The following is a 24,804-nucleotide window of genomic DNA, read 5'->3' on the forward strand; positions in this document are numbered from 1 at the left end:
GAGCACAGGCTCTGGACGCGCAGGCTCAGCGGCCATGGCTCACCGGGGCACGAACCCGTGTCCCCTGCATCGGCAGGCGGACTCTCAACCACTGCGCCACCAGGGAAGCCCTCTTGTTCTTCTTTTTATAGCTTTTCCTTAGTCCCTTTTATATCTATAATAACTGAGAAACTAAGAAAAAAATTACCATTCTATATACTTTCCAGGTGTATTTTTTTAAAATACAGTATATTTTAGTGGGTAGTAACACGCATGTAATACGAAATTGAAAAGTCACAAAGGCTCCTGTCCACTCTTCTCCCCCCACCACCCATTTTCCTTACCCAGAATCAATCTGTTAAGTTTATTCTTCCAGAATTTTCTATGCATATATAGTCATCTACATATGTTACAGTTTCTTTCTTTCATGTTTAGACAAATGGTTGGATATTATATAGATTTCTCTGTTCTTTTGCTTTTCTTTTTAATATGTCTTTCAGATTATGATGTATTTATATATATGATGTTGCCTCAATTAAAAAAATGACTGCACTGTATTCCATTTTATGGATGTACCAAAATTTATATAACTGTTACTCTATTGATGAACATTTAGGATGTGTCAGTTTATCTTATAGTTTATAAGTATTAATTTATGTTACTAAGTATTCTTATTTTCTTAACGGTTTCAGCTGATAGAAGTGGTAGGCATTGGTTTATCACACCATTTTTTTTAAGTTCTTTTTACCTCCGCCCATTTGAAATGCCTCCTTTAACATACACTCAGTTTTCATATATATTTGGCATATTTGTAGACTGTCATTCTGCTCCATTCATCGGACTACTCATGTATCACCGTCACACTCTTTATTATGTTTTCACATCTAGTAGGACATCCCGCTCCAACCCCCCGCCAGCCTGCAAATTGCTCTCCTTTGTTTTTTTTCCCCAGAGTTTTCTTGTGTCTTCTTGTTTTGTTTTTCCATATAAACGCTAGAATCAACTTGTCATTTGCAAGAAAAAAATTATTTTGGTATTTTATTAACTCAAAGAGAATTCACATCTTTTTTTTTTTTTTTTTCCTTTCTGCATGGCATGTGGGATCTTAGTTCCCTGACCGGGGATTGAACCCGTGCCCCCTGCAGTGGAAGCTCAGAGTCTTAACCACTGGACTGCCAGGAAATTCCCGAGAATTTACATCTTTATGATGGCTAATCTTCTTAGGCTGAGAACCATGCAGTCTTATTCTAAATGTATTTGTTGTAATTGTTTAAGTAAGTGGTTCTCAAACTTGTTCAGGTATTCGTTCATGATGCCTTGTAAAGCCCTGTGAAGACCATCACAAAATGCACATTTAAGTTTACAGTAACTGTACAACTTTGCACTAAATGTATCTCATTTAATTCTAGTACAGGCTAATAGAAGAAAGTGTCAGAGGATTGTCATGTTATGCAAAAGCACTTAAAACTGAAAACATTTACATTCATTAACGTTCTGTGTTTTTTTTGTAAATTGGGAAAATGGTTTGCATTGGTTGATTTTTTTTTTTTTTTTTTTTTTTTTGGGGTACGTGGGCCTCTCATTGTTGTGGCCTCTACCGTTGCGGAGCACAGGCTCCGGATGCACAGGCTCAGCAGCCATGGTTCACGGGCCTAGGTGCTCCGCAGCATGTGGGATGTTCCCGGGCCAGTGCACGAACCCGTGTCCCCTGCATCGCAGGTGGACTCTCAACCACTGTGCCACCAGGGAAGCCCTGGTTGATTTTTGTGATGACATTTTGGTCCAGTTCAAGGAATATTCTTCTTCAAGAGCATGGTTTAAAAACCTTATCTATTTATGAATGGATGAACAAGATGTACATATATGCAATGGAATACTACTCAGCCATAAAAAAGAATGAAATAATGCCATTTGCAGCAACATGGATGGACTTAGAGATTGTCATACTAAGTGAAGTAAGTCAGAAAGAGAATGACAAATGCCATACAATATCACTTGTATGTGGAATCTAAAACATAACACAAATGAACCAATCTATGAAACAGACTCACAGACCTAGAGAATAGACTTGTGGTTGCTAAGGGGGGCGGGGGAGGGATGGACTGGGAGTTGAGGGTTAGTAGATGCAAACTATTATATATGGAATGGATAAACAACAAGGTCCTACTGTATGGCACAGGGAACTATATGTGATAAACCATAATAGCAAAGAATATAAAAAAGAATGTATATATATGTATAACTGAATCACCTTGCTGTATAGCAAAAATTAACACAACATTGCAAATCAACTACACGACAATTAAAAAAAACCTTTGTCTATTTAATTCAACATGCTGTTTTCATCTCTTTAGTATTGGAATAAATTATAATGTGTATGGTATTCTATTTTATAGATTATTCTTTTAAACAAGGAGGTTTGGGTAGTTAAGGACCATATTTTTCCTGAACTATCAAAAAATTCAGTTTTCTTAGTAGAAAATCATGAGTTATCTTGAAGAGCACTTGTGATGGTTAATTTTATGTGTCAAATTGACTGGGCCACAGGTGGCTTTAGTTATTTGGTCAAACAGTATTTTGGGTATGTCTGTGAAGATGTTTCTGGCTGAGATAAAACATTTTCATCTGTAGAGTGAGTAAAGCAGGTTGTCCTCCTTAATGTTGATGGGCCTCTTTCAGTAAGTTGAAGGCTGGAATAGAACAAAAAGGCTGATGCTTCTGTGAGTAAGAGGGAAACTTGTCCTGCCTGACTGCCTTCTTTCCTGCCTTTGGACTTAAAGTGAAACATGGGCTCTTCCCGGATCTTGAGTCTGCTTTCTGACAAGTGCTATGCCATCAGCTCTCCTGGGTCTCCAGTTTGCTGACTGCAGATCTTGGGACTTGACAGCCTCTATAATCACATGAACCAGTTCCTTATAATGTCTTTCTGTGTACGCACACACACCTTATTAGTTCTGTTTCTCTGGAAAACCCTGAGTAATGTGTACATAATTCAGATTTACAACAATTTAATTAGTAAATCAACTAATACTTGATGTGGATTTAATCAAGTTTATTGTTTTAGAATTTTAAAAATGAAGTTGATGTGCTATAACTAGCACATAGAAAATGCTTAATGATTAAGAATAATTTCACTTTATATATTTTTAAAATTTTTTAAAAATTATTATTTATTTATTTTTTTGGCTGCGTTGGGTGTTCATTGCTGTGCACAGGCTTTCTCTAGTTGCAGCGAATGGGGGCTACTCTTCGTTGCAGTGCACAGGCTTCTCATTGCAGTGGCTTCTCTTGTTGAGGAGCACGGGCTCTAGGCGCGTGGGCTTCGGTAGTTATAGCACACGGGCTTCAGTAGTTGTGGCTCACAGGCTCTAGAGCGCAGGCTCAGTAGTTGTGGCACATGGGCTTGGTTGCTCTGCAGCATGTGGGATCTTCCCAGATCAGGGATTGAACCCGTGTCCCCTGCATTGGCAGGTGGATTCTTAACCACTGTGCCGCCAGGGAAGTCCCACTTTATATTTTTATAATTGACACTTTAGGTGTAATTTTTGCTTTCTTCCATCAATATGCTGATGATTCAATATTCTTTTTTTTTTTTTGTAGCAGTCTCAACGTCACTGTATTTCTTGAGCACCTCAAACTCAGCATGTACAATGCAACACTTTGTCATCTTTCCCCACTCTTGTCCCACTTCCCTGTTACTCTTCCTGTATTTCCTATCTGAGTGAAAGGGATTACTGTCTACCAGTTGCCTAATTTCAGAACTTCAAGATTATCTTGACCCCTCTCTTTATACATACCTCACCTGCAGCTTTTTTATTGCTATTTTAGCAGTATTCTGTTTGTCTCTGCTATCCCATCCCACTGCCCAGCTCCTCATCTTTTACTAGCACTCTTGCAGTAATCCTACTCCTAGGTATATATTCAGGAGAATTGAAAGTAGGTATTCAAGCAAATACTATACAAGAATGCTCATAGCAGTGTTATTCACAGTACTCAAAAGGTGGAAACAACCTGAACGTCCATTAGTGGATGAATAGATTTATGTGGTATATCCATGCAATGAAATATTATTCAGCCATAGAAAGGAATGAAATACTGATTCATGGTACAATGTGGATGAATCTCAAAAACATATGAAGTGAGGACTTACCTGGTGGTCCAGTGGTTAAGAATCCTCCTGCCAGTGTAGGAGACATGGGTTCGATCCCTGCTCCAGGAAGATCCCATGTGCTGTGGGACAACTAAGCCAGTGCGCCACAACTACTGAGCCCATGCTCTAGAGCCCATGAGCTGCAACTACTGAGCCCACGCGCCACCACTACTGAAGCCTGCACGCCTAGAGCCTGTGCTCCGCAACAAGAGAAGCCAGTGCAATGAGGAGCCTGAGCACCACAATGAAGAGTAGCCCCTGCTTGCTGTAACTAGAGGAAGCTTGTGTGCAGCAACGAAGGCCCAACAGCAGCCAAAAAAAAAAAAAGAAAGAAAGAAAAGAAAGGAAAAATGAGGAGAAAGAAGCCAGACACAAAAGGTCGCATATCGTAGGATTTCATTTTATATGAAGTATCTGTTGAATACCAATAGAATAGATGATTCCACAAAGGGAGAAAGTCGTTGCCAGAGACTGGGGGGAGAAGAGTAATGGGAAATGAATGACTGTTTAAGGGGTATGAGGTTGTCTTTGGGGGTGACAAACGTGTTTTGAAAATAGATGTAGGTGATAGTTGCACAACTATATGGTAAATGCTCCTGGATTATACACTTTAACATGGTTAGTTTAATGTAATGTGAACTTTCTCTCAATTAAAAAAAAGATGATATAGGGAATTACCCAGCGGTCCAGTGGTTGAGAATCCGGGCTTTCATTGCCAAGGGCACAGGTTCGATCCCTCGTTGGGGAACTAAAATCCCACAAGCATTACAGTGTGGCCAAAAAAATAAATAAATAAAGATATAAAAATAAAAAAAGGTGGGGCTTCCCTGGTGGCGCAGTGGTTGAGAATCCGCCTATGTGCGGTATGCAGCATGCGGGTTCTTAGTTCCCTGACCAGAGATTGAACCTGGGCCTCCTGCATTGGGAGCGTGGAGTCTTAACCACTTGGACCACCAGGGAAATCCCACAAACTACATCTTATATATGTTGTGTGCCCATCATCAGACTTATTATTATTTTATACATTTCTATTTTAATTCACATAGGAAGCAAAAAGAGAAGTTACCAACCAAAAAATAAAGTAATACTGGCTTTTATATTTACTTATGTAGATACTTTACTGATGTTCGTTATTTCTTTATATGGCTTCTAGTTATGATCTAGTGTCTTTTCATGTCAGTCTGAAGGACTCTCTTTAGCATTTCTTGTAGGAGACATCTACTACCAATAAAGTCCTTCAGGTTTTGTTTACCTTGAAATGTCTTAATTTCTTCTTCAGTATTGAAGGGTAGTTTTGCCGGATTTAAAATTCTTGGTTGACATTCCCCACTTCACCCCCACCCCCAGGGGTTTAAATATGGCATCTCATAGCCTTCTGGCCTCCACAGTTTGATGAGAAATTGTTAATTTTATTGAGGCTCCCTTGTGTTTACATGACAGTGAGTTGCTAATTGCTGCTTTCAAAAATTCTTTGTCTTTGGACAGTTTGATTATAATGTTTCTCAGTGTGGGTCTCTGAGTTATTCCTACCCGGAGTTCATTGAGCTTCTTAGATTCGTAGATTTATGCTTTTTTAAAATTTGGGGAGTTTTGGGCCATTATTTCTCCATATATTCTTTATGTACCCTCTTCTCTTTCTCAGACTCCTATAATGTGTGTTTGTTAGCTTGGTGGTGTCCCACAGGTACATTTCACTCTGTTCTCTTGCCTTTATTCTTTTTCTTTCTGCTCCCCAGACTCCATTTCAATGTTCTTATCTTCATATTTGTCAGTTCTCTTTATTCTTGACATTTTCTCTGTTGTCACCTCCATGTACTTTTTATTGCTATTATTACAGCATTTAACATATAGTATTTTAGTGGTTCTGTGTTGAGTTTCTTATTACTGGAGGGCTGAGCCTATTCCTTTGTTTCCTCAACGTAGCATACAGTAGATACACAGTAAGTATGTGTTGAGTGAGCTACTGAATGAATGTTGCAAAGTATATAGAATCTGAGACTTTTAGAGCTAGGAGTATTACAGAATGTTTTGCTGTTTTTTTTTTAAGAGTAGTGCCTGAATTTGGAACTTCTGACATCTTAAGGCAAATATTGAACTCCATTTATAAACATTTACCTGATTGAGAGAAAGACTTGAAAATTTTCCAGCTTTTTCAGTCTATCATATTGTTCTGCTCTTGCCATATTTATCCATCTTTAGAGAAGTGGTTCTTAAAGTGTGGTAACTGGATCCCCCTTGGTGGATCACCAAGACCCTTTTAAGAGGCATATGGGACAAGGTAAAAAATGTTTTCATAGTACTACTAAGATGTTCTCTCTCCCCTGGCCCTTTTCACTGTGTTGGCATGTTCTGTGGTGGTGTAAAAGCAAAGGTGGGTGAAAACTGGTAGTGTCTAATCAGTAGTCAAGGCAGAGACACCAGACTGTACCAGTAATCATTGTATTTTTCACACCACACGTTCACAGCTTAAAAAATATATTACTTACCTGACAGTGCTCATCAGCGTAGCTCAGATTACTAATTTGGTTAAATCTTGACCCTTGAGTGCATGTGTCTCTGTGCGTGTGCACTTTTTTCGTTGTGTAAAATATACATAACATAAAATTTAACGTTTTAACCTTTTTTTCTTTCTCTTTATTGTGGTAAAATATACATAATATAAATTTACTATTTTAACCATTTTTTAAGTGTACAGTTCAGTGCCGTTAAGTCCATTCACATTGTTTTGCAGCTGTCATCACCATCCACCTCCAGAACTTTTTTCATTTTCCCAAACTGAAACTCCATTCCCATTAAACAATAATTCCCTTTTCTCTCCCAGCACCTGGCAACCACCCGTCTACTTCCTGTCAGTTTGAATTTAGCTACTCTAGTTGCCTCATTTAAGTGAAATCATACAGTTTATTCTTTTGTGACTGGCTTATTTAACTTAGCATAATATCTTCAAGGTTCATCCATGCTGTAGCATGTGTCAGAACTTCTTTCCTTTTAAAAGGCTGAATAATACTCTTGTATGTATATATCACATTTTATTTATTTGTTGCTGACATTAGGGTTGCTTCCACTTTTTGGCTATTGTGAATAATGCTGGTATGAACATGGTTGTACAAATATCTGTTTGAGTCCCTTCTTATTTTGAGTATGTACCGAGAAGTGGAGTTGGTAAATCATATGGTAATTCGATGCTAATTTTTTTTTAAATAAATTTATTTTACTTATTTATTTTTGGCTGCATTGGGTCTTTCGTTGCTGCATGCAGGCTTTCTCTAGTTGCAGCGAGTGGGGGCTACTCTTCGTTGTGGTGCTCGGGCTCCTCATTGTAGTGGCTTCTCTTGTTGCAGAGCACGGCCTCTAGGTGCGTGGGCTTCAGTAGTTGCTACACATGGGCTCAGTAGTTGTGGCTCACAGGCTCTAGAACACAGGCAGGCTCAGTAGTTGTGGCGCATGGGCTTAGTTGCTCTGCGGCATGTGGGATCTTCCTGGACCAGGGCTCGAATCCATGTCCCCTGCATAGGCAGGAAGATTCTTAACCACTTTGCCACCAGGAAAGCTCTCTGTGTTTAATTTTTTGAGGAACAACTGTACTGTTTTCCATACTAAGCTGTGCCATTTTACATTCCTACTTGCAGTGCACCAGGATTCCAATTTCTGCACGTTTTCATCAGTGCCTGTTATTTTCTGTTTTTTTCTTTTTTGTTTTGAAAAAAGACATTCTAATCGGAATGGAGTGGTATCTGTGGTTTTAATTTGCGGTTCCATAATGACTAGTGATGACTATATATGCAAGAGTTTTTTGCTAGGCTCGCTCTTCTATTTTATTGGTCTATATGTCTGTCCTTATGCCTATACTACAGTATTCTGATTACGATAGTTTTCTAGTAAGTATTGAAATCAGTAAGTATGAGTCTTTTCAATTTTAATTTTCTTTTAAAATATTGTTTTGGCTATTTGGGATCATTTGGGAATCTATATGAATTTTAAGATGAGTTTTTCGATTTCTACCAAAATGCCATTGGGAGTTTGATAAGGATTGCTTTTAATTTGTAGGTTGCTTTGAGCAGTGTTATCTTAGCAATATTAAGTCTTCCAATCCGTGAAAATGGGATGTATTTCAATTTATTTGTATCTCCTTTTATTTCTTATTATAGTTTTCAGTGTACAAATCTTACACCTCTTTGGTTAAACTTATTCCTAAGTATTTTATTCTTTTTGATATAATGGTAAGTAGAATTCTTAATTTCTTTTTTGGATCGTTCATTGTTAATCTATAGAAATGCAATTCATTTTTGAATGTTTTGTATTCTGCAACTTTGCTGAATTCATTTATTAGCTCTAACAGTTTTTTTGGACTCATTAGGGTTTTATACAAGTAACATCTGTGAACAGAGATAATTTTACCTCTTCCTTTCTAATTTGGATGTCTTATTTCTTTTTCTTACCTAATTGCTATGGCTGGAAGTTCCAATACTGTGTTGAATTAAAGTGGTAAAAGTGAACATCCTTCTCTTTTTCCTGATCTTAGGGGAAAAGCTGTCAGTCTTTGACTATCGAGTATTGCATTAGAGGTGATTAAATATCTTTTTAATAATCTGTGTGACAAAATGGGAAGTCTACATAAAGTACCATATACTGAACATTCTGGAGGAAATACGCCTGTGTGATTGAGTTGTGAGCTAAATCAGATGCTTTTTTCATGGAGCACCATTTTATTTGAAAAAATGACAAGAGAAACTGTGATTATTCAGACACGGATATTTGGCAGATGTTTTCTCAAAAAAATGAATATAATGAACCTGTTCATCAAGGAAGACAACTGACAGTATTTGTTACCCATTACAAAATTCAAGTTTTCAAGCAAAAATTAGAATTTTGAAAAACTCAAATGTGCCTTCATGAGCCTGACAACTTCCCAATGCTTTTAAACACTTTTCCAGTGAAATCAATAGTGATACTTACAAATGTGATTTTTTTTATATTGTCTAATAAAATGTTTCAGCAGTTGGAATGTTTGTGTAACTCAGCAAACCAGTATTTTTCAAAAGACTTATGTATGATGTTACAAAATTATACAGGAGTCAAAGATCCATTCAAAGAGCATGGTAGCTTAAAGTATTTTAATGTAAGAGGGTTTTAGCCGTTCATTGATATGTTTTCAGATTCCATATTACAATTTAGAATCTTTTTAAAAACTACAACTTGTTGGATTTTGGTGTAGTTTCAAAGAATATCCACAATTATCTGTAAAGACTGTTAAAACACTTTTCTCTTACCAAGTTTATATTTGGATGTGGTCTGCTTTTTTTTCAACTTTACTTTTACTAAAACAATATATTGTGGTATGTTTAATAGGAAGCACATATGAGAATCCAGCTGTATTCTGTTGAACTGGAGATTTGCAAAAACGTAAAACAATATGACTCCTCTCACTTAAAATTTTTTTGATGGAAATATATTTTTTAAACAAATGTTATTTATGTTAACATAATTTTTAAAATTGTTTTTAAATGAACTAGCACATGTCTTAAGAATTCCTCTGTTTTAATTTTTAATAAGGTAAGTATTGGTGGATAAACAAAAGTTTTTTGGGGTTCTCAAGAATTTGTAAGAGTATGAAGGGGTCCTGAAACCAGAAAGTTTGAGAGTTGTTCTCAGATTAACAGAGACCATGGGTGCTTTGCATTAATTTTCTTTTAGTTCATCTCTATCTTGCCTAGTTTAATGTAGTAATTGTTTTCGTTTTTAAAGCTTTAGCTTTCAGATTCTTTTGGAGTTAAGTCACTGAAATTGATATTAATGTTTATAAATAAATATGTAGAGTGAACACTGGATTTTGTTTCAACCACCCTCTTCTGGGAGTGCTTTTGTAGTGATTTTTTAGCTTCAAAACTAGAGGACTTAAAATGAAATTTTTGAAAATACTGTTTATTTTTCTGTAACTACAGATTCACATTCATTTGTAAGAAATAATACAGAGGGGTCCTGTTTACCCATTTCCAGCTTCCCCCAATGATAGCATCATGGAAATCTAGTTTAAAATAAAATCTCTATAATTATAGATATTGCAAAACATCATAACTGTAATATTGACATTGATATAGTCAAAATATGGAACATTTCCATCACCACGAGGAACCCTCATGTTGCCTTTTAATAGCCACATCCACCTCAGTCCCGGCACACCCTTATTTAACCCTAGTTTATTGAATTTTTCTTTTATGTGTTATGCTTTTAGTGTCAAGTTTAAGAACTCTGCTTAGCCCTGGATTCCAAAGATTTTTTTCCCTGTGTTTTGTTCTAAAATACTTATAGTTTTGCATTTAAGTCCATGATCCATTTTGAGTTAATTTTTATATAATGCGTGAAATTTAGGTCAAGGTTCAAATGCTCCAGCACCATTTGTTGAAAAGGCAGGCTGTCTTTCCTTTATTGAATTGCTTTGCTCCTTTGTCAAAATTGACTTGAGTGTATTTGTGTGAGTCTGTTTCTGGGTTCTCTGTCCTATTCCATTGATCCATGTGTGTCTCCCTCCACCAATGCCACAGGTAATCTTGATAGCTATATGATAAGTCTTGAAATTGGGTAGATTGATTCCTTCCACTGTATTCCTTTGCAGAATTGTTTTAGCTACTCTGGTTCTTTTGCCTTTGTCTATAGACTTTAGAATATAATCTGGTCTATATCAATAAAAATTATTTTGCTGGGATTTTGATAAGAGTTGCATTAATCCTGCATATCAGTTTAGGGGAAATTGACCTCTATTATGTAACATCTTCTAATCCATGAACATGGTATATTTCTCTATTTATTTAGATCTTCTGTGACTTTTTTTTAATCAGTATTATGTAGCTTTCAGCATACAAGTCCTGTACGTGTTTTGTTTTATTTACACTTAAGTATTTCAATTATTTTGAGCAATTTAAAGGGATATTTTATTTTTAATTTTATTTTTCTCATATTTATTCCTAGTATATTGAAATACAACTGATATAATAGCCAAGACATGGAAACAACCTGAGTGTCTATCAAGAGATGAATGGATAAAGAAGTTGTGAGATACACACACACACACACACACACACACACACACACACACACACGCACACGCACACACCCCACACAGCAGAATATCATTCAGCCTTAAAGAAGTGAGGAAATGCTGCCATTTTTAACAATGTGGATGCACCTTGAGGACGTAATGCTATGTGAAATAAATCAGAGAAGGAAATACTGTACAATCTCACTTATATGTTGAATCTTTAAAAAAAAAAAAAGCCACAAACCCAAACTCAGAAAAAGAAATCAGATTTGTGGTTGCCAGAGGTCGAGGTGTAGGAGGGGGAATTGGAAGAAGGTGGTCAAAAGGTACAAACTAACAGTTCTAAGATAAATAAGTAGTAGGGATGTAACGTACAACAGGATGACTATAATTAACGCTGTTGTATGACAGTGTTAAGAAAATAAAGCCTAAGAGGTGTCATCACAAGGAGAAGAAAATTTTTTTATCTTTTTGTTTTTGCGTCTATACGAGATGATAGTTAACTTACTGTGGTAATCAGTTCACAGTATATGTAAACCAAACCGTTATGCTGTACACCTTAAACTGATATAGTGCTGTATGTCAATTATATCTCAAAAAACTGGGGTGGGGGAAGCAGCTTTTTCTTTATTTTTATGTGTCAATTTCATTTTTTTTTTTTTTTTTTACTTTTATTATTTCCTCATGCTTCCTTGTGTTTATTTTGTTCTTCTTATTCTAGGTTTTTGAGGTGGGAGCTTAGATTATTGATTTTAGACTTGTTCATCTTTTCTAGTGTGTGCATTTAGTGCTGCAAGTTTCTCTCAGCACTGCTTCAGCTTTATCCCACAAATTTTGTATTTTCAACATATTTGCATATGCTAGTTGAAACATTTTTATGATGGCTGCCTTAAAATCTTTGTCAATAATTCTCAAATCTCTGTCATCTTAGTGTTGGCATCTATTGACTGACTTTTTTCGTTCAGTTTGAGAGCCTCCTGGTACTTGGTATGATGGAAATTTTGCTGATCCATAGATTGTTTTGTATTATGTTATGAGACTCTGGACCTTACTTAATCCTGTTTAAGCTGGGTTTCTCTGACACTACCCCATCAGGGGAAGGAGGTGTTCTTTGTTACTGTTGGGTGTGAGTGGGAGTTCTGGCTCCCCACGAGACTTCCACTGATACCACAGAGTTGCTGGGCCATGGTGGAGGTGCTGACTTTCCACTAGAACTTCTGTGACACCACCCCAGTGAGTGCCTCCTTACTGCCGAGTGGGGTGGAAGTCCAGGCTCCCTCCTTTGCCTTCTCTGACACTACTCTGGAGAGGTGTTGGGCTTCCACATTACAGCCTTTGCTGGTGTGGATGTGAGTGGGGTCACAGATTTTTCTTTTTTCTCTTTTCTTTTCCTTTCTGCGGTGTGTTTAGTTGGAGTAGATAGGGGATTTTGTAAAAGTTTTTCTGTCTTGCTAGGCTGCCCTTTTCCTGCTCCTTTGACGAGAGTGAGAAGGCTTTTTGGGGAACTTTTTATATCTGCACCTGTTAGGATTTCTGGGGTGCTGGCCTCTTCAACTTTGAATGTGAGATATATGAGGTAAAATGAAAACTCTGGGAACTCACCTTGTGTTGAGCTCCCAAGGTCCCTAGCCAGTCTTCTGCCTTTTCTTTTCCTATGTTTGGTTTATTTATAATGTCTAGGATTTGTAGTTGTGCTTTGCAGGAGGAATAGGGAAAAGTATGTCTGCTGTATCTTCTCAGAAGCAGAAGTCCTCTACAAATTGGGCTTTCTATTGGAATTGGTACACATCATTTGGAACTCTGAGACTAGTGTGTTCTACCAGTATTTTCTTGTCTTTGATATTATAAGATATTTTCAGGCTTGCCTGTTGTGTTAGTATTTTAACAAGCTTATTTTAATGTAACTGTATGCTAAACACTAAATTTTACTTTTTATCGGTTTAAAACATACATTTGTTGTATGTGTTTTAAAGTACGGTAGTATGTAAAATTGCTAAGTAAAAATTGATTGCAGAGAGGTCAGATATTCCCAGATTAATCTGTAAATTCAGGGCAGTCTGTAAGAAATGTAAAACTAATTCTATAGATCATTGGGAAAAGTGAATGTGGAGGAAGAGCCAAGGCAATCTTTGTCTTGTGAATTTTGACAGTTTTGAAGGGAAAACAATAATGAAAGTAGTGTGCCCTTTTAGGTATCCACGTAGACTGTAAAGGCATTGAAATTAGAAGAGTATGATGTTGGTAGAGGAAGAGAAATATATATATGAAAGGAACAGAGTAGAGATTTGTGAGAAGACCTATTTTATGTGGGCATTTGGTAAATTAGACACTTGAAACTCATGTGATAAGAGATGGAATATTAATAAATGATTCTTAGATTCCTAACTAATATCATATGAAATTAATCCAGTTGAATTAAAGATATAACATTGAAAAGAATCAACTATGGAGTCATGTAAGAAAAATACATATTTATAATCATTTCTAGTTTTGGATCATGAAAGGACTTTCTAAATACAGTATAGGCCATGAGTCATATAGGAAATAGATTTGGCTACATAAAGTTATAAAATCCCTGAATGCAGAAAATATCAAATTTTAATTTAAGCAACAGATTTGGAGAAAATATTTGCACTACCTAAAACAGGAAAAGGCTAATATGCATAACATATAAAATGCTCCTGTGAGTTGATAAAAAAACAAACAGCTCAGTAGGAAAATGGGGAAAATGATGTGAGTGGGGAACTTGAATTGAATTCCTTCAGTTTACAAAAGAAGGAATATAAATGACTGAGAAATCAGCTTTAGTAATATATAGGGAATTGCAAATAAAAACAGGATCATTTTACTCCCGAGAGGTTGGCAAAGATCTTAAATATTAATAGTATTATGTTGATGTTGGGAAATGAGCATTTTCACGTGGTAGGAGTTCAAACAGTTGGCCTTTTTGATGGGCAACTTGACGATATCTGTCAAAATTTAAACTGCATACCTTTTAACCTATCACCTCTGCCTGTCAAAATCTATCCTATAGAAATACTTGCTCAGGTTTACAAACATAAAAGCTATTAAAGATTTGAAACAACTTATATATATATATATAATGTGACTAAGTTATTAAAAGGAATGAGGCTCTTAAAGAGAGTTTGTGACAGATCTGTTTATGAACACAAAAATGCTTTGGATATATGAAGTGTGAAGAAAACTGTAAAACATTATGTGTGACATGATCTTACTGAAGAAAAAATTCTGTGTATGTGTGTATCTGTGAATAAGTATATAGTATTTGCAAAGGCACATTAAATGGTATGAAAAGGATACACATACTAAATAATTAACTCATTCATGGTGAGGGTGTGGAGATGAAAGGAGATTTCACTTTTTATGCTCAATTTTTATTTAATTTTTAAATTAACTGTTTATCATAGACTTAAAATTATATACAAAAGTAAGTAAAGACAATAAGATTTTGAACTTCCATGAACCCATCACCCAGCTGCATTGTTACTAATGTTATACCTTTCTGGTTTCATCTACCTAAATCTTTCCTACCCTGATACCTACTTATTTTCCTGTTTTTTTGTTTTTTTGTTTTTTTAAAGCAAAACCCTGACTTCAAACCATTTAAAACACATATGTCAGGATATATTTATAATAGATAAATTAAGCCTTATATTACAATTTTAATGTAATTGTAAGAGCTCTGTCACACCTAACGAAGTTAACTTTGATTTTTGTTGAACCTAGTCCGTGTTCAGTATCCTAGATTCCTTGAAAAATGTCTGTTTATAGTTAATGTTCAAAGTAGAATCCAAAAAGTTCCACATATAACATTTGGTTAACAGTTCTCTTTAATTTGTGCCCCGTCTCCCCCTACATTTTTTTCATGTAGTTTACTTGTTGAGGAGACTGTGTCACATGGACTATAGAATTTCCCTCCTTAGGCATTTGGGTAATTCCATCATTATGGTGTCATTCCCAAAGAATACTGCATTGCCTGTGTTATGCACTTCCTGCTGCATCACATTAAGAGATACCTAATGTCAAGTTGTTCTATATTTAGGGATGAGATTGATCAGTGGATTCAGTTGTTATCATTATGAATCCATTATGAAGTTCCTCATCACCTTTCACCCAGTGATTTTAGCAGCTTCTGATGGTGGTTGGTTAGACTCCTTATTTTATCAGGAGTTGCAAAATTATGAATTTCTAGTTCTTGTATTCTTTCTGTGTTTATTATGCAGAATTCTTTTCTAACAGTGGCTCTCAACAAGTGTAGGCCTCTGCAGCATCAGTATCACCTGGGAATTTGTTGGAAATGCAAATTCTTGGGTCCTGTCCCAGACCTACATCAGAAACTATTGGTAGGAACCAGTTATCTGCATATTAACAAGCCCTCTAAGTGGTTCTGAGGCATGCTGCAGTTTGAGCATTTGTTGCATAAGAACTTTCTTCATCAGCCATTGTTGACTCTGAAATTCAGTTCATCCAGGAAAAGGAGGATAAATAGCTTATTTTTTCCCCCTTGTCAGCTAAATTAGTTCTTTAGCAACCTTTTTTTTAAAGTATTTTTTATGAACTTACGGATTTTTAGCTATTTGTGTTTCAGGCAATTGTAGTTGTTCTTTTTGATACTCTTTTGCCAGTGGCAGCATCTTGGGGCATTGCTTGTGTCCTTTGGATACAACCTTTGGTAGTTTTTAAAATAATTTTCTTACTTTCTATCACGACGAGATGTTACAGGCTCATCTTATGTAGTTCCTGCTTTTATTAACAAAATGTTATTTAGGGACCATAGTATGTGTTGATTGATTTCAGTGCATTTCTTTGAGTGCATTTAATTACTTTAATACTTCTTTCATTGGTAAATGGGGATAATAACTTATTCTGTAGGGTTGTTTTGAAGACTAAATGAGATACATAATAAACTTTTAGAACAGTGCCTAGGTAATAAGAAACTAGTCAGTATTATTTTAAAGATATTCTTAATAGGCCAAAAAAGTTTTAGTTTCAGTTCCACTCTATAAGCATAATGTGAATATACAATGTGATGTGTATTCTTTAGAACTCTTCCAGTTCACAGTGTCTTTTATAGTGGTGTAATGGTCCAGGATGAAGTTTGTGCTTTTCAAGATTTTAAGAATTCATTTGTTGTATATATCAAAATGAAGGTTTTTAAAATTTGAGGAAGCAGAATTGCCTTGGGCCTTTTAGAATGGGAAAGATGTCCATTTGTCTGGGCCTAGGTGGAGTTTTTTTTTAAACCAGACATTGAGACAGGAGAGATCATGGGTAAATGCCCTTGCAGGACAAAGTCAGTTGGTGGAGCACCAAGTCAGTACTACCCAGAAGCCCTTTTCAGCATGGAGGCTCAAGTTAATCATTTAATATATAGCTCATATGTTTCCATGTTATGACTTCTTTGTTGGTAACTCTTGATCCCCCTCAAATTCTTGATCTTCCCTCAGAGTAAAGCTATCTACTATGTGTGTGTTTGTTTGGATGTGTGTAATTCAATACTATTAGGTATCTTTCTATATTTGTATATAAATCTATCTCATTTTTTAACAGCTATAGAGTATTGGATTGTATGAATGTACCATGATTTAATTAGTTCTGTCTTTTGTGTTTTATCATTAATATGCTTAGTGTTTCTTTGTGCATTTATGAGAAGATACCCATAGGATAAATTCCTAGAAGTGAAATTTGCAGGGTCAAGGGATTTGTGCATTACATTTTTCATAGATATTGCCAAATTATTTTTCTAAGAAGTCACACTAATTTATATTTTAATTATAATGTCTGAAGGTATCTAAAGGTGATAATATTACCCATATTCTTGCCAACTTTAGTTAGTGTCAGACGTTCATCTTGATCAATTTAACAGGTAGAAAATGATAGTTGGTTTTAATTGCTTAACATTTGTACTTTTTGACCTTCCCCTTCACACTACTTGCATATTTTTCAGTGGGGTTATGATTTGTGAGAACTCTAGAAGGGAGGAGGGGAAAGGAAAATATTTGAACTCAATATACTGAAAATAAGAAAGAGTGCTAGATCTGTAAGAAAGTAAAGTTTGTCTTCCATAATCAGAATTTGAAGTTGAGGTTTCTGAAAGTAGTGTAATTTTACGTGTTCCCCTTTCAGCTGCTGGGTGAGGTTAAGACCAGAAGCTAAGCTAGTAGAACAAATAATTAAAGACATAAGTTTAGGCCAAAATTGATTGATTTAGTAAATGTTGAGCAAATTATGAATCAGCTGCTAGCCTTGATTCCATAGATTGGTAGATGAGACTGACAATTGTTGCTTTAGATGGAATTTAGTTGGGAAGCACCAGATTAAATTAAAACAATTATAGTTGGAGTAAATGCTCCATAGGAAAAGTATGAGGTGGTATGAGAGCGTATCAGGGCTGCTTAACCTATGTGTAGTGGGTGGTCAGGGAAAAATTAGAGGAAACCATTTAACTGAGGTCTAAAGCATGGATAGGAGTTGGGGAAATTGGAGGAGGAGTAGTGTTGGGCATGAAGAGAGAGTAGTGTAGAGGTGGAGACAGACCTTTTTGGGCCTTTGGTTCATGTTAAGGATTTAAAATGTTATCTGGAGAACAGTAGAAAATCTTTGAAGGATTTTAAGCAAGGGATGGGCTACCAAAAGTGTGAGGCATCCTGGCAGTGATACAGGAGTATGCCAGCTCTATCCATTTTTCACCCACCTCAGCCATTAAGAAGCAGCCTTCTGTGTCTGACTGAACTGTTTGTCCTGTCTGGGATCGATAGGATCCATTCAAGAACCATCTGTTGATTATGCATTTTCTGTGGCAAAGAATATTACTAAGTTAAAGCAGTTTCTGCCTTACAGCCACGTATCCATCCATATGAACATGTTTTCTAGTCTGTGATTCAGTTTATCAGGGAAATAAATAAATAAGGCTGTCCAACAGTTGTTAATAAATCCTTAATAGATTTTTGTTTCAAGATAATGGCTTTTCTTCTGATGTCCTTCTATAACAACTGCAGTAATGCTCATTGGTGCGTGTGTGTGTATATACATATATATATTCGTTTATTAAATTTTTTTGCTGCTTCTCTATATAGAATGCTTCCCTTGGAAAGAAGGTTCCTGTATTTACAGATAAAACAACATTTTTTTAGCTATTTGTTGTATTTATGAGCATTATCATCTACTGTGGTTATAAATTTCAATCTACGTAAAAACACAGTGATTAAATTAGATGATGATATTCTGTATCATATCAAAACAAGTAGGCATATGGTCTGAACAGTGTAAGAAAATAAGTAATGATCCTATCACTTTCTGATTATGAAGAAATAAAACTAGATTATGAACTCAGTATGAATTAGTGAGACTAGATGGCATTTCTGTAATCCTTTGAATAAGTTTGTTTCCTATTGTTTACTCGTCTGGATTCTTCTTTCTGAAGCTTTGTAATTGATCCTTATTTGAATTGTTTGTGAATTATTGTGAATCCATTTCTTACTTGTGTGATGAACTGAACTTGTATCGCCCTTTTTGGGGAGTATGCTCAACTTTTTAGGGAATACTATGTTCTCTTATATTAGCCAGCCAGACTTTATTATTATTATTATTTGTTTTGATGTACCTATTCATATACAAGGCCCCTGGAAAAGGGCTATACTTAGTACCTACAGGAACTTAAGATTTAGTTCAGTGAGGTGAGATATAAGAAAATGGTTTCTCACAATACGTTGACTAGTCCTTACTTGGCTTATATTGGTACAAACATAGCAGTATACACACAGACTAATGGGGATATAATATTGAATTTATGGTTGCTTTCTCTGGTGGTGTCATATTAGTGAAGAGAAAGAATTAAAAAAAGAGAACTAACATACTTAGTCATGTCACCTATCATGTGCCAGTTTGTATGGTGCTTGCAAACTCCTGATTGAATAGGAAAGGTTATTTTTGGTCTGTGCCCAGCATGGTCCCCGGCACATAGCAAACATTAAATAAACGCTAGTTAAATTGAATGGAAGATTGAGAAAATAGGTGTCTTTATAAGGAAACTGTGAACTGTAAAAACGTAGAAGTTGATTACATCAGACCCATTATTTAGCCTTATATTCTGTTGCCAATAGAGTTATTTCTTTAAGAAATTATGAAATGGCTTGTTTGCCCTTTCTGTTAACTTCGCATGTCTTTGTAACAATTTATGGCTCTGTTATATATAACTTATAAAAATTTATTTGAAAATCATTTTTGTGATTTTCTTCTGGAATTGCTTGTTGTGATTTGTTGCATTAGTTTATTGTTCTACATAAAGTTTTAAATGGAAGTAAACTTTTTTCTCTGAAAATTTGGAGAAGGGTATAATTTATGGCAATTTCTAGTTTTTCTCATATTTTAGCCTGGGTTCCACAAGGAAAGAAATGAAAATTATGTTTTGGTATTTGGATTCCATACTGAAGCCATGCTCCTGGTACAGAGTTCATTCTTTGGAATATACTGGGAAATGTGTGTTGAAATCTTGAAAATTTTTACTTTAGTGTACATTGCAGAAATGATTCTGAATTATTTTCAAGAGATTAGTAGCTCACAAATTTTAAAAAACAGTGTAAAATGTATACTTTTAAATGTTTGTGATAAAATAAACATAACAAAAAATTGACCACTTTAATCATTTTTAAGTGTGAAGTTTAATGGTATTAAGTACATTTATCCTGTTATGCAACTATCATTAGCATCTATCTCCAGAACTCTTTTCCTATTATAAAACTGGAACTCTATACCCATTAAACAGTAACTCTCCATATCTCCCTCACCCTAGCCCCTGGCAATCACCGTTCTACTTTTTCTTTGAATTTGACTATTCTAGGCACCTGATATAAATGGAATCACACAGTATATGTCTTTCTGTGACTGGCTTGTTTCATTTAACTTGATGTCCTCTGGGTTCATTCATATTGTAGCATGTGTCAGAATGTCCTTTCTTTTTAAGGCTGAGTAGTATTCAGTTTGTATGTATATACCACCTTTTGCTTATCCATTCATCTTTCGACAGACACTTGGATTGCTTCCACTTTTTGGCTGTTGTGAATAATACTGCTAACATTCTAAAATATTTTGGTTGAGTTGCTACTAAATCTTCTCTAAAGGTAGTATCCTCTTTCATTTATGACGGTAGGCATAGTCCAGTTGTAAAGAGGGAATGCTTTGGAGTTGGACTTTTAAGATTCAAATCATGGCTGATCCCTTCCTGTCTGTTTCACTGTGGGCAGATAACCTTTTTGATGTCTATTTTTATTCAACTGCCAAATGCAGATAATAACGGTACCTTACATTATATGGATAAATTAGGTTTTATATATATATATATTTATCTATCTATATATAAAGTGCTTAGAACAGATTTGAGTATTTAAACTCATTTTGATGCTAAGAAGGCAAATACTTGGATTAAATAATACTTCTAATACTTGGATTAAATAAGGCCTTTTCTTTGTGTGAGATGTTTTGTGGGCAGAGGCAGAGGTAGGTACAAAAAAAAAAAAAAAAAAAAAAGCAGCTTTTACCAGGCCAAATCCTTTCAAGTTTTCTTTAGGGGGAAAAAAAAAAAAAAAAAAAAAGATAGGGTTGAATACTGGGAAAGTTACCATTATTATCATTTTCATGGGAAAGGGTCCTGGTATCTTAACCAGTTATACTCTATGGCTTGACTAACCAGACAAGCCAGAAGAATCAGAAATTGGTCTCTGTTATTGCCATCTCTCCCTTATCTTTATTCTATGCCAGCAACTTTCAAAAGCATGAAAATTGGTGGGCTGCAACTTTAGACAGGCAAACCAGGTTATGCAGTGGGTGGCACAGCTTTGTAAGGTCCGATCAGTTGTGACTCAGTATTTTACAGTTTCTTATGAGAAGGTTGGGATGCTAGTTTCCCCTAAAAGAAAAATGTGAACTCAAAAGTGGGTTAAATTTTAAATTGAATACTCAAATCTTGAGGACCAAGTGCACCTGGCCAAATATTTGTCTTAAATCCAATAAACTGGCCCACATGAATAGTGCACTGGATTATCAGTCCTGATCATAAGTCCCCTACACCATCATAATGTGGATGCCACAAAGTATGTTGTTCCTGAATATAATTGTACAACTTTGATTCAATTTTAATTCTAGTAAAATTGAATTATGAAAATAGTCAATATAAAAGATTGTGTTCAACTCATAGGTTTTCCTTTTATGTATGAATCTTAAGTCATATTTAATACTACTATGCCACTTATCACTGTAACCAGTAAAAAATGGATTCTGGTCAGCAATTAGTGAAATCTTACCTGCTCTTTTAGGAGGATGACTATACCCACAGAATATAGTGAGTAGGGGCATATTTTTGTCAAGATGAATCAGTTATTTAAGGCCATGTAATCCAAAGGGGGGAAAAAATCTAAACTTTGTCCATTTGGTTTCCCTAACATTTACTCTATTAGCTTGGCAAATATTTCTTTCATAAACAAAAAATATGTAATTGATTGAAGTGATATCTCTTTCAACCTATTTTACATTTTGTATTCTTTTATTTGACAATAATATTGAGTTTTAAATCAACATGGGTATTAAAATAGTCATAAATTCAGTTAAGATTTAGGGTACCATTTTAATAACATGACCAATCACCATCTTAAGTGGCTGTATTTCATGTAGTGTTTAATAGTTTTAATAAAATTTAGTACAGGATAGTCAGATGTGAGGATTTCTGTGTATAAAACTATTAGTTTGGAAATAATTAAGACTAGCAATCAAGGATCGCTCAGCCAAGATGGATTCCAGTGAGAAGGATTCTGGGAGGTTGGCAGGATGTATGGACTGGCATCTCCTCTCTCTTTTGACCTTTCCCAAATTCTTCTGGTTTGTGGTAACTTGTTTGTTCCACGTTCTGAACCAGGACCTTCTGTTGTAAGATAACTCATGCAAGTGGTTACTATCTTGCCTGGACAGGGCGGGCGGTTTTGGTCAGTGTTTCCCTTAACAGTCTCTTCGTCTCACACTGGCTCTGCCAGACACAGGCGAGGAGAGGCCAGGGCCTTCCTCAAGCTGCGGCCTTGGCTTCCTCCCTGCCCGCCTGCCCACCTGACAGCTGGTCCATCCCTGGCCCTGTGGTGCTCGTGTCCACGACACGAGGTGGTAGTATTTTTATTGTTAAGGTTTGATTTTTTTTTTTTTAATATAGAATTAGGTTTTTTATCTTGTGTCATGTAACAGTCTATTTCCTTACCACCAATTTCTTTTAAATTTTGGATTAAATAAATAATTTGGAATAAATAAATAATTTTGTTTTGGGGAAAAAAAAGACTAATCAAGGATAAGTGGTTTGGGCGACTTAGAACTGCAAGGAAACAGATATTTCATTGACTATCTCTGCCTCTTTAGTTCTCTTTTTTCCTCACATGAGTGACCTTCAGAAACCAGAGTAGTTATCTTTTAAAGAATAATGACTTGCTAAGTTTGGTAGTAGAATGAGAAGTTAGGGTTGAACATAATACACAAAGGTTAGTAAGTTTGTCGTAGTTCTCTAACTGCTTAATTCAGGTATTGAGAAAGTTTGTCTAAATTAAGTGAGGATATTTTAATTAGGTTAAATCTTTTTTTTTTTTTTCAGCCAAACCAAACAGGAAGCTTACTTTTCTCTACCTAGCTAATGATGTCATTCAGAACAGCAAAAGGAAGGGGCCAGAGTTTACAAAAGATTTTGCACCAGTTATAGTGGAGGCTTTTAAGCATGTTTCAAGGTATGATAATTGTTTTGGGTACTAGGTAACCTGTTGTAAATGCCTAATGTGTCCTTTTGCTAAAACTTGCCTTAAGACATTAAAGTAAAACAAAGTTATGTATTTCTTTGAAGTTTTCACTTGAAAAGACTTACCTGTAATGGCATTTGTAAATGTGTTAAATACTTGCTGTGAAGGAAACATTTTTTGAGCTGTTACTAAGGTGGGCATTTGGAGTACTTGAATTTTACCTTTTCCTTAAGTAACCAAAAGCAACTGCCATTTTGGAATGAAATTCATTAAGAATGAATGAATGTGTTGAATTGAAAATTTGTGTGCTTATAAAACTATCAATCTTCCAACTAATATTTCTGGAAAAACTTAGTACCCCTTTCTCTCATATTGCTTATAATGATTTTAAGGTTTTCTAGTGTGTGGGTGTATGTCATAACATTTTTAAATGCTTTGGAAATATAGAATATTTAAAATAATCATAAGCCTGTTGAAAATTTTGCTACAGAAAAATTCTGAAGGTAGAAATCTGTACTTTTAAAATGCTTATTTCCAAACATTATATGCAAATATTTGGTAGATTACTGGGTAAACATTATTGGGGTAGGCGATTAAATCAATCTAAATTATAGAATTCAGTGGTGAATGATGATCTGTGTTGAACGATTTAAGGATGAAAGTATACTTACCACATGCCGTGCAGATTCAGTCACAGTAGAAGCATTTTTTAAACAAATTATAGAGTGTGGGGAAAAAATTACAGAGTGTGAAACACTGCAGTATATTGCTTTCTTAATATTATTTATCCTTCAATTTAGATACTCTTACCATCTTTTCAGGTGCTGGTATTTCTTAGAGTTTAGTCCCGGGCCTTCTTCTGGTGTCATATTCTTTACTAGCCCTCTGGGTGATTTCATACATTACATGTATTTATTTATTATCCATACCGTAAAAACTGGCAGTCTTATGCTTCAGTCCAGATGTTTTTCCTTTTAGTCCTGTATATCCAATTGCCTTTTGATTTCTAGTTGTATGCCTCCAAACATCTCAGACTCACTGTGTCTGTTATTGAACTCACTATGTCCTTCCTCCCTGGCAAACTTGCTTCCTCTCTGGGTTCACTCTGTTGATGAATGGCAACTCCATCTATCCAGATGCCCATGTGAGAAACTAGGTGTTATCTTGAACTCTCTGTGATATAGTGATTTATAATATATCAACTGTCCTTTCTCCTTCACGCCCCTTATCCCTTATAGTACATATAGTTCCCTCGGTTCTTTAGATTTCTTTCCGTTCCAATTACCATAATGTCATTTCTGTATAATTACAGTAGCCTCCAGTATTGTTTAATCCACTTAGGAAACTGTAGCCAGAGTTGCAGAGCTGATACAACACTCTCTTGCCTTTGAGTGGTTCTCGTTTGTCCTAGACATCAAGTCTCAGGTCCTGAGTAAGACTTCAGGTATTCCTTCATGGCCCAGGCTACCTGTTCAGTCTCCTGTCTCACATTCCCCGTGGCCATCCCCCCACCACCACACTCTCACACACACTCTATACACTATACAGTTTAAGCTAACTGAATCTCTTTTAGTTCTTTCTGCCTTAGGCCTTTAAATATATGTTGCTTCTCCCTAGAATTCAATAAAATATTTATTGACCACCTACTATGTGCTAGTCAGTGAGGATACAGTAGTGAAAGACAAAGTTCTGTTCTAGTAGAGCTTACATTTTAGTGGATGACAAAGTAATAGACAAGTGAATATATATTAAAATGTCAAAAGATAAGTACTGTGAAGAAACTTAAAACAGGGAAGGAGCTAGAGAGTGTGATGGTGCTCAGTTGTTTTATGAGAGAAAGATTGACTGTTTTGGGGAGG

The 24,804-nt window shown here is 35.6% G+C and overlaps 1 protein-coding gene across 3 annotated transcripts in view; it reads left to right on the forward strand.

Annotated features, from left to right (window-relative positions):
• RPRD1A (regulation of nuclear pre-mRNA domain containing 1A) overlaps positions 1 to 24,804 on the forward strand; it is a 73,293-nt gene that overhangs the window by 8,430 nt on the left and 40,059 nt on the right. For all 3 annotated transcript variants that reach the window (XM_024764145.1, XM_024764146.1, XM_024764147.1), the window contains one exon: positions 22,807 to 22,936. In XM_024764145.1, the coding sequence (XP_024619913.1) occupies positions 22,807 to 22,936 (130 nt within the window). The remainder of the gene's footprint in view (positions 1 to 22,806; positions 22,937 to 24,804) is intronic.

Source organism: Neophocaena asiaeorientalis, unplaced genomic scaffold, assembly GCF_003031525.2.
Source record: "Neophocaena asiaeorientalis asiaeorientalis breed wild unplaced genomic scaffold, Neophocaena_asiaeorientalis_V1.1 scaffold670, whole genome shotgun sequence".
Lineage (NCBI taxonomy): Eukaryota > Metazoa > Chordata > Mammalia > Artiodactyla > Phocoenidae > Neophocaena > Neophocaena asiaeorientalis.